Source organism: Crinia signifera, chromosome 6, assembly GCF_055691185.1.
Source record: "Crinia signifera chromosome 6, ASM5569118v1, whole genome shotgun sequence".
Lineage (NCBI taxonomy): Eukaryota > Metazoa > Chordata > Amphibia > Anura > Myobatrachidae > Crinia > Crinia signifera.
Window position 1 is genome coordinate 21698243 of NC_139222.1, and position 12892 is coordinate 21711134.

The 12892-nt window shown below is 44.1% G+C and overlaps 2 protein-coding genes across 2 annotated transcripts in view; both read right to left on the reverse strand.

Moving 5' to 3' along the window:
• LOC146007459 (uncharacterized) overlaps window positions 1–12892 on the reverse strand; it is a 606258-nt gene that overhangs the window by 61058 nt on the left and 532308 nt on the right. The window lies entirely within an intron of this gene.
• On the reverse strand, window positions 954–2874 carry LOC146009546 (uncharacterized). The gene is made up of 2 exons (XM_083149991.1): window positions 2833–2874; window positions 954–2552 (listed from the first exon to the last, which is right to left on the reverse strand). The coding sequence occupies exons 1-2, from the start codon at window positions 2872–2874 to the stop codon at window positions 1371–1373; spliced, it is 1224 nt and encodes a 407-aa protein (XP_083006117.1). The 3' UTR covers window positions 954–1370.

Genomic DNA, 12892 nt, shown 5'->3' on the forward strand with positions numbered 1-12892 from the left:
TATGGGATAGAAGGACACTGTGTGTGTGTGTGTGTGTGTGTGGCTATGTATATGTATGCACCTATGGGATAGAAGGACACTGTGTGTGTGTGTGTGTGTGTGTGTATGTATGCACCTATGGGATAGAAGGACACTGTGTGTGTGTGTGTGTGTGTGTGTGTGTGTGTGTGGCTATGTATATGTATGCACCTATGGGATAGAAGGACACTGTGTGTGTGGCTATGTATATGTATGCACCTATGGGATAGAAGGACACTGTGTGTGTGTGTGTATCTATGTATATGTATGCACCTATGGGATAGAAGGACACTGTGTGTGTGTGGCTATGTATATGTATGCACCTATGGGATAGAAGGACACTGTGTGTGTGGGGCTATGTATATGTATGCACCTATGGGATAGAAGGACACTGTGTGTGTGGGGCTATGTATATGTATGCACCTATGGGATAGAAGGACACTGTGTGTGTGTGTGTGTGTGTCTATGTATATGTATGCACCTATGGGATAGAAGGACACTGTGTGTGTGTGGGGCTATGTATATGTATGCACCTATGGGCTAGAAGGACACTGTGTGTGTGTGTCTATGTATATGTATGCACCTATGGGATAGAAGGACACTTGGACAAACTTATGTCTGTTAAAAGTTACCTTAAGGTGTGTACACACGGGGGGCGCAATATTGGCTGAAATCGCTGGGAATATGGTCGCTGAGCGACCATATCGCCAGCTGCGCGCTCCCGTGTGTACTCCCTAATGGTTGCATGAGCTGCTCCCTCCCCTCTGTAGCAGTGTCTCCTTTTCATTCTGATGAGGAGACACTGAGCAATATGATTGCTGGCGATATATTGCTAGCGATATATCGCCAGCAATCATATCGCCCCATGTGTTCACACCATAAGGATGGCAATTTATTTTCGATACTATGTTTGTGTTATGTTTTTTTTTTTGAAAATCAATAAAAAGACTACACGATTTAAAAAAACAAACAAAACAAAAACATTCTTGTATAATTACTAAAAATTCCTGTTAACATAAATGGACTCAGTCTAGGTAATGGCTGCTAACTTCATAACAAGAGATGCACAAGGCATTGCAGGTGGTCATTCCCAGGCCCATCACTGCTGGAGGAGAGTCCCAGGTGTCCATAGATAAATGTTCATTTGGTGGTTCCTCACTAGTCACAGTGGATAGATATGTGCCAATAACCTGAATCAGGAGTAGTTTGTGCAGTCTCTATGGGTCCAACAGCATCAGAGTCCAGATATTGGTCCAAGTGCAGACACAGATGTAGCAATTTGGTCAATGCACCCTGACGCGTTTCACTGCAGCTTCTTGCAGCTTTTTTCAAAAATTTAGAAAAAAAACACTCTAACAAATGCCTGTGCCTCTTCTACTGTTTTGGCATTTATGTTTAAGAAGACTCGTTTTCTTTGTAAAACATTTTCCACACTCAGAACAGGGAAATGGTTTCTCACCTGTGTGACGTCTGTGATGTAGAACAAGACCTGCCTTATGTGTAAAACATTTTCCACACTCAGAACATGGAAATGGTTTCTCACCGCTGTGACATTTCTGATGTCTATCAAGAGCGGATTTCTGTGTAAAACATTTTCCACATTCAGAACATGGAAATGGTTTCTCACCGGTGTGATTTCTCTGATGAACAACAAGTCCTGATTTCTTTTTAAAACATTTTCCACACTCAGAACATGGAAATGGTTCCTCACCTGTGTGTTGTCTCTGATGTGAAACAAGATCTGATTTCTCTTTAAAACATCTTCCACATTCAGAACATGGAAATGGTTTCTCTCCTGTGTGACATCTTTGATGTAAAGCAAGAGTTGATTTCTGGGTAAAACATTTCCCACACTCAGAACATGGAAATGGTTTCTCACCGGTGTGACTTCTCTGATGTTTAACAAAAGCTGATTTATCTTTAAAACATTTTCCACATTCAGAACATGGAAATGGTTTCTCACCTGTGTGACATCTCTGATGTATAATAAGACCTGATTTCTGTGTAAAACATTTTCCACACTCAGAACATGGAAATGGTTTCTCTCCTGTGTGACTTCTCTGATGTACAATAAGTTCTGATTTCTTTTTAAAACATTTTCCACACTCAGAACATGGAAATGTTTCTTTACCTGTGTGAAGTCTCTGATGTGAAACCAGATATGATTTATCTTTAAAACATTTTCCACACTCAAAACATGGAAATGCTTTCTCACCTTTGTGATGTCTTTGATGTGATGTAAGACTTGATTTCTGTGTAAAACATTTCCCACACTCAGAACATGGAAATGGTTTCTCACCTGTGTGACTTCTATGATGGATAACAAGAGCTGATTTGCAAGTAAAACATTTCCCACACTCAGAACATGGAAAGCCTGTATCCGCTGTATGACCTGTACTACGTGTAACAATGGCAGAGTTATTAGGAGTAGAGTCCCCTTGCGATGAAGGACCATGATGAATTTGCACTATGAAGCACTGGATGTATATCTGAGATAATGGTGTTTTCTCCTGGAGAATCTTGTATGATGTTATCTTCTATTTTAATGTCTGGTACCAAAATGAGATCTCCCATCACGATATGCTTCCTTCTGTCTTCATCTGCCGAGAATGAAATAAATGTATGCAAATCAAAATGTATTTATCTTACACTGAGGAGCAGATTGTCATTGTATCAGTCATTTCTAAACACTTTATTACAATTCTAAATGTACTTACAGCAAATCTGACTGTTGGTGAAAAGAGAAAATAAATCAACTAGAACAGACCCGCCTTAATAATGCACAATGCAACCACCCAGTCACTGTGACATCACCAACAGAACAGCAGCCATTGGCCAGTAACATTTCCCTGTCATTGTCACAGGACTGGAAGCCTCGTTATCAGTGATGGCCAACCCTAATGTCCACCCAAACCCTGACCTGCACCCATGGTAAATCCTAATTAAATGCAGGGAATACTTCATATAACTTTTTACTTTCAGAGCTATTCATTAAATTCTGGTTCTAACTGGTCTCTAGACCTACTCAGTGTCCCCAATCTATGTTATAGACAAGACCACGATTCATTCTCTTTTTGTCACGGTCTGTGTACAGAGGTGAGATAAGAGGATATTTGGTCAGTAACTGTTGAATCCTTTTCTCTAGAGAAGGCTGTGGGACACTGGACCACGGGATGGGGAAAAGGCAGTAAAGGACCTCAATTTTACACGACTGAGCATAAGGGAAGGAACGCAGTGTTCCAAAGTCTGTTTCAGAGAAAATAATTCAACAGTATGTGGCCAAAAATCCTCTTTAACATTTCAGCAAGGTTAGTGAGATGCTGAACCAAGAAACCATGGTGGATGTTGGGACAATGGGCATAGTGGGGATTGGAGAACCCAGGCACCAAGAAGTTAATGCCCCTTTCCCACTGCAGGCTTTACACGGTAAAATGCAGTTTTTTTAGCCTTTTTAAACGGCTAGAGCTGCAGTGGGAAAGCTCCAGGTTGCTTTACACGGGTAACAAATACCGGTATTTGTTACCCGTGTAAAAAGCAGTGTTTTTACCGTGTAAGAGCCGTTTTTTTGGCAATGGGAAAGGGTTTTAAACGGTATTTAGAAATAATAATAAAGGTTGGTGCATGTGATGTTTTTAATGACAGGCAACGTTTACTAGAGAGTTTAAACGTGTTGCTTTGTGGTTTACACCGGTAAGTGTGAATAGGACAAAAACTGCTTTTAAACGTTATTTTAACGTTTAAAAGCTGCAGTGGGAAAGGGTCTTTGTGGCTATTACCCGGGTAAAGACACGTTTAAAAAAAACTGGTCTTTACCCGGGTAGGCAGTGGGAAAGCAGCATAAGTTACCAGGCTCCTCCTCCCCTTTTCCCCCTGTCCTCAGGAACCAGTAAAACTAAACAAGCCAGGTATAGGAGAGAAGACCACACAGTCAGGAAGACAAATCAAGCACAAGCTAACACTCCCCTGACTGGGTCCAAATCTAACAGAACCCTGCCCAGACAGAGGTGTAAGGGCAGGAACCCAGCATTCACCACGGCTTCAGAGAAAAGGATTTTACAGGTAAGACAACATTTTTTTTTTTTTTTTTTACTTTTAGCCCATGGTGGATTCCTGGACTATAAGACATCCCAAAGCTGTCCCTTTAGGGGTGGAAATGCTCCCAAGCTGCAATGAAAACCCCTCGCCTGAAAGCAGCATCTTCTGAGGCAAAGGTGTTAAAATGGTAGAATTTGATGATCATATGCACAGAAGCCCACGTGGCTGCTCTGCAGGAAACACTGGCGGGTGCCGCTTACAAAGCACCAACAGACCGAGTGGAAAGGGCCTACACAGAAGCTGGCACCGGTTTCCCCACCAACAGATTGGCCTGGCAAATGGTGAGACAAGTTTTGAGGCAGGCCAGCCGATCTTGTACTGTATATGTCATATGCTAAAAGGAGCGATCGTGCGCACATAAATACGCAGGGCCCAGACCACATCCAATGTCTCCAAATAATCAGAGGCTGAAGAACATCATTCTGGAGAAATAACTTATACAACAATTTCCTGGTTGATGTGAAACCCATACATAACCATAGGCATATTGTCCTGTCTAGTGTGTAACACTGCTCTGTCCTCATTGACCACCAAAAGAGCACGTCAAGAGAGAGAGACCCTATGTTTTAAACTCTACGAGTGGAGGCCATGCCCAAAAGAAAACAGTCTTACAAGTCAGCCATGGAATCCAATAGTTCAATTGGAGTTCCCTGAAGTTTACGAAGGACTAGCGACAAATCCCATGGATGCACCAGAGGATGAAGGTGTAGCATCCCTTGCAAAAAAGTATGAATAGTGGAAGAAGCTGCCACTTGTTGTTGAAACAACACTGAGAAAGTTGACACCTGGACCTTCAATATAAGGAGATCCGAGTGATTACAAAGATGGTTTGTAGGGGTAACTGACAGTCTGAGAAAGTCCATGTATCAGGATCATCTGGAGCCTGCAGAATGGTGGTCACTGCCTCATTTTTCAGCCTACCCAACACTTGTGTGAGAATGGGAGGAAAGATGTATACCATCTTTCCACAATTCCGAGAGGGCCTCCAATAGGCACGCTGCTGGATCCCTGTTCCAAAAGCTGCACAAGTATAGCTGCCTGGGGGCCATTAGGTACACCTGAGGCTGACCCCAGTATTTTGTCAAGAGGTAAAAAACCTCCGGGAGAAGCAGCCATTCTCCTGAATGGACATCCTGTCGAATGAGGGAATCGGCCTCTCAGTTGAAGACTCCGGGGATGTACACTGCTGATGAGGAGGGAAGAAACCGTTTCACACACCTGAGAATCGTGGTGAATTCTTCCATGGTGGCTTGACTTAATAGTGCTGCCCTGGTGATTTATTTAAGGGACTGCCGGAATATTTAACGTTTATATCTGCACTGGCCTGCCGTGGAACATTGGTTCCATCTGATGAAGAGCACAGAAGATTGCCTCGAATTGCCAAGAGGTTGATGGGCAGGCACATTTCGTGGCTTGCTCATAAACCCTGAAAGGAACGATCTTCCACCTCCCCAACCTCAGAGACTGGCGACTGTGGTCAGCAGAATCTAGTTGTAATTTGCAAAGGTGCGTCCCATACTGGGATGAGAAGGTTTGAGCCAACATAGGGGAGAGAGGCAAATAAAGGTAGCATTTGGGTCTTGAGGTGGAAGTGAGAGCGACTCCACTGATGGAGCAGCTCCAGCTGTAGTGGTTTGGAGTGAAATTGTCAAAATTCAACCATTTCGAAGCAGGACACAAGGTTTCCTAACACCCACATGCACAGATGAACCTAAACCCTGCTGCGTTTCAGAAAAGTACAAATCATCTCCCAGAGATCTGTCCTCTTGTCTGCTGGTAGGTAGACCCTCTGCGTAGGGGTATCAAGCAATGCTCAAAAATGAAGCACCTGGGGCGTGGCCACGGAGAGCAGGGAGTGAGACGTGTTTGCCGGTCTCTCCCGCTCTGCTACACTGAAAGTATTACACTGAAAAAGCCCCCGGACGCTGTCTAAAAAATTTACCTGACTGAGGTGAGGAAAGGACGGATTGCCTTCCTGCTGTTGTCGGCGGCGGTGCCGCTGTGGAGCGCAGGATATAGCAGCCAGAGTGGACGGAGGGGAGAGATCCGAGCAGAGGCTGACGGCTGCAGTGACGGAGGTGGTGACGGAGGAAAGAGGGGGCGCAGTATCGTGACGCCGCAGACGGGAGACGCTGCAAGCGGACGGGCGAAGCAGCGAGCCCCGGCTGGCAGATACTGAACGCGGCCAAACACAAGGGAGCTCAGGCGAAAATTTGCCCAGGAGGAGGGGGGAAGGAGGAGGGGGGAACAGCGGGAGCAAGGGACCCTGCCAGGAGGAGGTAAAGGAGGACAGACAGCGGCGGAAAATACAGGTACCCTTCTCGCTCTATGGCAAAATTGGGAAGAAACTGCAACTCTACTTGCTAATGTGATGGGACGGTTATTTCATTCCTGCTGACACTGATATCTTGAGTATATACTCAGCTAAGTGCTCTCCTTCAGCAGGAAGGGGGCTGCTGCCTCCAAAAAAGAACTATATATCCTGCTCTACCTCTCAAAGATTTATTCTTTAAAACAAACACTGTCATATAACCACTGGGGAGATAGGAAACCGCAGGAGCTGTTACTGCCGAGATAGGACTAAAAATTGCCTGTTGAATTTGAAAGGCCCATAGGGACACTATCACTGAAGTGAACAGGGGACTCTTGAGCACTCACGCACTCAAGCGCTCTCTCCCCAGAGGGAGGTGAACGGATGGTGTAGGAGACGTAGTAAGCCCAGACAAAAGCTAGGCTTAAAGACATCACATAACTGAGCATTTCTGTGGCAGATATTGTATGCAGCTAGAGGTGCATATGCGGTGTAGGGCCACCTGACTGATAGTAAATTGTCATAAGAAGCAACCGCAGGAGAAAACCGGCAAAATAAACAATACTTGCAATACATCAAAATAAAGTTACTTAATGCCACAGGCATAGTAAACTAAAATGGGAAAGTCACAGAATGCAACCACAGCAAATCGCCTTGCTAAATACGCCAGAGCACCTGCCACTCCAACCGCTGCGGCTAAAGGAGAGGGAACCCCCCCTGTTACCCCCCCTGAAAGCGACAAGGCTCCAGAACCCGATGCAACTCAAAAAGTTCTAGACGCTCTAGCAGCAAGCGAAGGACGCCTGGCTAACAAGATCGAAAAAGTTCAAGAAGATCTTGATTCAATACGCCAGGCAGTGCAAAAGGTCGAAGGGAGGACAAAAGAAGTAGAGGAAAGGACCTCAGCGCTGGAAGATACTGTTAATCCCCTAATAGGGAAAATCGAAGGTATGGCCGCCCAAATAAAAACTATGGACGCAAAATTAACGGATATCGAAGGGCGACTAAGGAGGAATAACCTTAGATTTGTGGGACTCCCTGAGAAATCAGAAGGTACCTCCCCAGAATTATTCCTTCAAAAGTGGCTTATTGATACATATGGGCAAGAGGCCTTCACAAAGTATTTTACAATAGAAAGGGCGCACAGAGTTTCTCTGAAGCCGCCCCCGCCTGGAGCCCAAGACCGTACATTCATTGCTAAAATACTTCATTACACAGACCGAGATGCAATTTTGAGACTGGGCAGAGTTAAAGGGCCACTGATATGGAACAGTAAGAAGGTATCCGTTTTTCCCGATTTCGCTGGAGGCGTACAAAGAGAAAGAGCGCAATTCAATACGGTGAAAAAGCGGCTAAGAGAGCTTCAGCTGCAGTATGCGATGATGTTCCCTGCCAAACTTAGAGTGATACACGATGGAAAGACTAAGTTTTTCATTACCCCTACTGAGGTGGCAACCTGGCTGGATAGGAACTTTCCAGCCACACAGCCATTGAACTCCACCTGAAGAAAAGAAAAGGACCCAGTGGACACTCATTCTCAGCTAGGATGCTGAGAGTCAGTTAAAAATCAGAACTGAATGTTGTATCTGAGGCCCCTTATATATATATGTTGTTTTTTTTTGTTGTTTTTTTGCTGACTCAGATATATAGGTAGATAGGATTAAAAGTGACAGCGCCGGGGGCAAAATGGTGGTAATTTAAGAGGGGGAGAGAACTCCCCGCTAGTGGTCATTAAATTGATTGCCCCGAGAAAAAAAGAAAGGAGAAGGCTCCGCTGGGGAAATAGGGGAAGGGGGTGGGGACTGAGGCATGTCTGGTGGAGGGAGGGGCATGCAGGGAGGGGGGAGGGGGGATGGGGAAAAAGGTTGACAGGTTATAAGCTTATAGTTACTTATATGACCCCTAGGGGAGTAGGTGAACCCCTGAACAGAACCCAAGTCATACGGGGAGGAAAAAAGAAAAAAAAAAGAAAAAAAGTATGGGACCGTTGAAATAAAGCCTCCTCACATGGAATGTGAGGGGGATGAACGACAGAATTTAAAGGGCCATAGTAATGCGGCAGTTACGCCAATATGCAACCGACATTATTTGCCTCCAGGAGACGCACTTAGTGGGGGGTAAATTGTTATCTCTTAAAAAACCATGGATTGGGTGGGCTTATCACTCTACATTTACTTCAACATCACGAGGGGTATCTATACTGGTACGGAAAGGAATTCCCTTTTCGGCAGAAGCAGTACAAGTAGATCAAGGGGGGAGATATGTTTTCATGAAATGTAGACTAGACTCGTTTGTTTTTCTACTGATGGCAGTTTATATACCCCCACCATTTAATTATGAAGTTATTAAGAAGGCGGCAGAATATATGGCAACATATCCCAATACCCCTGCTATAGTAATGGGGGATTTTAACAACGTCCTTGATTCCCAACTGGACAGGAAAAGCCAAATAAGACAAGGGGGTAACAGAGGGGGGACTGGATTCCTGTCAATGACTAAAGAAATGGGGTTAAAAGATGCTTGGAGGGAAACCCATCCTGGAGAGCAGAAGTTCTCGTGCTTCTCCAAAACGCACGAGGCTTTTTCTAGAATTGACATGGCCCTGGTTACAGATGATTGGTTCCCAAAATTGCAGGGGGTGGAATATAGGGTGAGAGGGATATCTGACCATTCACCTCTAGAAATTATATTTGCGCCAGGGGAAAAGAAAGGGTATACCTACTGGAAATTAAACCCCTTTTGGTTGACCCGTTTAGACACAGAGACCAATTTGGAATCTCTGTGGGGGGAATTTCTGGACCTCAACAGGAACTCAGCGCCAATAGAGATTGTATGGGACACATTTAAGGCTAACCTAAGGGGTTCATTAATTAAGGAAATAGCCAAGTTGAAAACCTCCTATAGACAGGAGGAACAAAAGCTGGAGGATATAAGTAACAAATTAGAGCAAAAATATTTACAAGATAGATCAAAGCAAAGTAAAGATATCTGGCTGAAGGCCCAGGAGGAATGGAACCAAAAATTGCTGGATAAAGCAAAGTATAGGGACATTTTTGCTGGGCACAAGAGATACGCTGAGGGGGATAGACCTGGCAGTTTTTTAGCCAACCTTGCAAAAATGGACCGTCCACCGAGCATTGTGAGAGAGATCCAGAACAATGACGGTAAAGCTGTCCAGCTCACACCAGATATAGTGGAGAGCTTTAGCCAGTACTATCAGCAACTTTATAAATCCCAGCTAGACTGTACCCCAGAAGAAATCCATGACTATCTTGCACAGATAAAACCCCCGACTATGTCACAGCAAACCAGGAATAGGTTAGAAGCCCCGCTGTCAATCCATGAAATAGAAGAAGCAATAAAGGATGTCCCAGGGGGAAAGGCTCCCGGCCTGGATGGCATTCCACAAGAAATTTATAAGAAATATAGTGGGTTTTTCGCCAAAAACCTACTTGAGGTCTTCAATGAGGTATATGGCAGAAAGAAACTACCCCCTTCTATGTCAGAAGCCCTTATAATAAATATATTAAAGAAAGATAAAGATCCTACCCTAAGGGAATCATACAGACCAATCTCCCTACTAACAAACGATGGTAAAATCTTGGCCAAGGTGCTATCAACCCGCTTAAATGGGGCGTTGGTCGAAATTATACATCCAGACCAAACTGGCTTCATGCCAGGAAGGTCAACCACTACAAACTTAAGTAGATTACATTATCATCTTCATTGTAATAGAGAGTATAGGGGAGAAGAAGCGGTTGTCTCGTTAGACGCCGCCAAAGCATTTGACACTATTGAATGGGATTATCTGTGGGAGGCATTGGAGTGGATAGGGTTGGGACCGGTATTTATAAATTGGGTGAGATTATTATACACGGCCCCGATGGCAAGGGTGTCGGTGAATGGGTATATTTCCCCTATCTTTAAGCTAGAGAGGGGCACCCGGCAAGGATGCCCACTTTCCCCAGCCCTATTCGCAATCGCTATGGAGCCACTGGCGTGCCTGATTAGGGGAAGTAGGTCGATTGGAGGGTTGAGAGTGGGAACAGTGGAGGATCGTATCGCCTTATACGCGGACGATGTCCTACTGTTCCTACAGAATCATGTTAAAGACATGCCGGAAATATTGAATTTAATAAATAGCTTTGGGAATAATTCGGGATTGAGGATTAACTGGAACAAATCATGTATACTCCCCTTGAGCAAATCGGACCCTACGGTATTAGCAGCCCCCACACCCCTAAAAATAGTAGAGGAATTCCAATATCTGGGAATAAGGGTTTCAAGGAACCCTGCCAGGTTTGAAGTTCTTAATGTAATCCCCCAGCTTGATTATATTAGATCTAAAATTGGCCCCTGGGGCAGGCTTCCACTGACTCTTACAGGGAGAGTCAACCTTGTAAAAATGATCATTCAGCCTAAGCTGTTATATGTCTTGCAACATTCTCCAATTTACTTGCCACAAAGAATCTTTCGAACAATTGAAGGGTGGATCTCCTCCTTACTTTGGGGCAGTAAAAGGGTTCGAATTAGGCAAAACATTTTGTATAGATCTAAGAACGAGGGTGGACTGGCACTGCCCAATTTCCGGCTGTATTATCTAGCTGCCCAAATGGCATTACTTAAGACATGGATAAAGAGTGGACAGGAAAAGGAATTGCCAGAGGCAATGATAGAAGTTGTCTCCCCAGGACATACACCATTACATATACTCCTCTCGGGAAATATGAATCGTAGGTGGCCACCTATTGTTAAACAAGCAGTAAATGTATGGAGGCAAGTTGAGGTGATAATGGGTGGTCAAGGAATAGACCCAGAGACACCGCTCTATAATGCCCGACTCCTGAGGGAGTTAGAAGAATTACAGATGGATAGAACATGGGGGTCAGTGGGACTGATTGAGATTGGGCAGTTATATGATAGACAGGGGCTGAGGTCCTTTATGTCATTGAAAGCTGAATTCTCCATTCCAAATGGGTACCAGTTCAGATACTTTCAATTGAGGCATGCCCTGGGGAATCAGTTTAATAAAGGATTACCGGACATAGTAGACTCACCAGCTAAAAGGCTGATTAAAAGCTCTAAAATGGGGCACGAGGTGTCCTTGCTCTATAAAACTCTTATGAAAGAGCAGCAAAAGGAAGGCCTGGAGGAGTTGAAAAATAAATGGGAGGGAGATCTTGGGGCAATAACGGAGGAAGAGTGGGGGAAAACACTGGCTAATGTATGCAAGGCCACTAATCAGATTCGATTCCAGCAGGTACAATTATTTATAATCCACAGGACCTATGTTACCCCAGTCCGCATGTATAAATATGGTGGGAGAACAAATACTAACTGCCCCAAATGCATGGATAATAACGGATCATTCTTTCACCTGATCTGGAAGTGTTCAAGGATAGCGACCTTCTGGGATGCAATTATAGGGATAATGATGGCCTTGGGTATCCCAAGGATAATGAGCACTCCTAGAGGATGCATCCTTGGGATATTCGAAGCCCCACCTGAGGATAGGGACAACGGCCTATTGTTTATTGGCCTTTGCACCCTTGCCAAAATATGTATAGCTAGGAAGTGGATGGCAAGGGAAGGACCTGAGACTTCTACATGGATAGCTCTGGTCAATTCCACCATGGAACATGAAAGACACATACACCTGGCGAGAGAAACGGACCAAAGATTTTACAAGATCTGGAAGAAGTGGGTTAACTGGAGGGGGATTAACCGAGGAAGATAGGAAAAGTAAGATAAGAGGTCATATAGTAAGGATAACACCAATGAGAATAATATGGAGAAGTAAAATGAGTGAATTAACTTGTTAACCAAGAGGGAGGGAGGGAGAAGGAGGGAGGGAAAGGGAGGGGGGGGGGGCAAGAGGGTTGAGTAGGATAGGTAAAAAGCAAGGTGTTAAAGATAGATATACTGGTAAACATGAGATGTCTCAAAATAAAGGTGCTGGGACCATGCCCGTGGGCTCCTATAAACACGAGGACACAAGGACACAACATACAGATCACAAACAGGAGGAGGGAAGGGTAATACATAAAAAAAAAAAAAGTCACAAAGAATCACTTAATGTAAACAATAGATAAAGGAAGTGTGATAAATTAAGCTAATACACCAATAAAACACCAAGCTCACCATAGAATAAGACGGAGAATAGAAGGAAGACACACAAAGAAGCGAGTGTAAAGAAACACCAAAAATAAATTAAGAGTAAAACACACAGCACGTAGACTAGAGGGCCATTTGGCCAATAAGTAAGAGGAGACACACGGTCATGGGACCCAGCACAAAACTCAGAAAAATAAGATTGTATCAAATGTCAGAAAAACTCTGAAATAGAATGTAACACTTTGATTTTAGAAATTACGAAAATGATTTGGATTTATAAGAAAATAATAAAGAAAACCTCAATTAAAAAAAAAAATGAAGCACTGTTGTGGATGGGGTTATACTGTATTTCTG

Bases quoted from the DNA above. Each gene is read 5' to 3' on its own strand.
- LOC146009546 (XM_083149991.1), bottom strand. From the start codon at position 2,874: ATGACAGGGAAATGTTACTGGCCAATGGCTGCTGTTCTGTTG. The intron at 2,553-2,832 runs GTGATGTCACAG...TTAAAATAGAAG, and splicing joins CAATGGCTGCTGTTCTGTTG to ATAACATCATACAAGATTCT.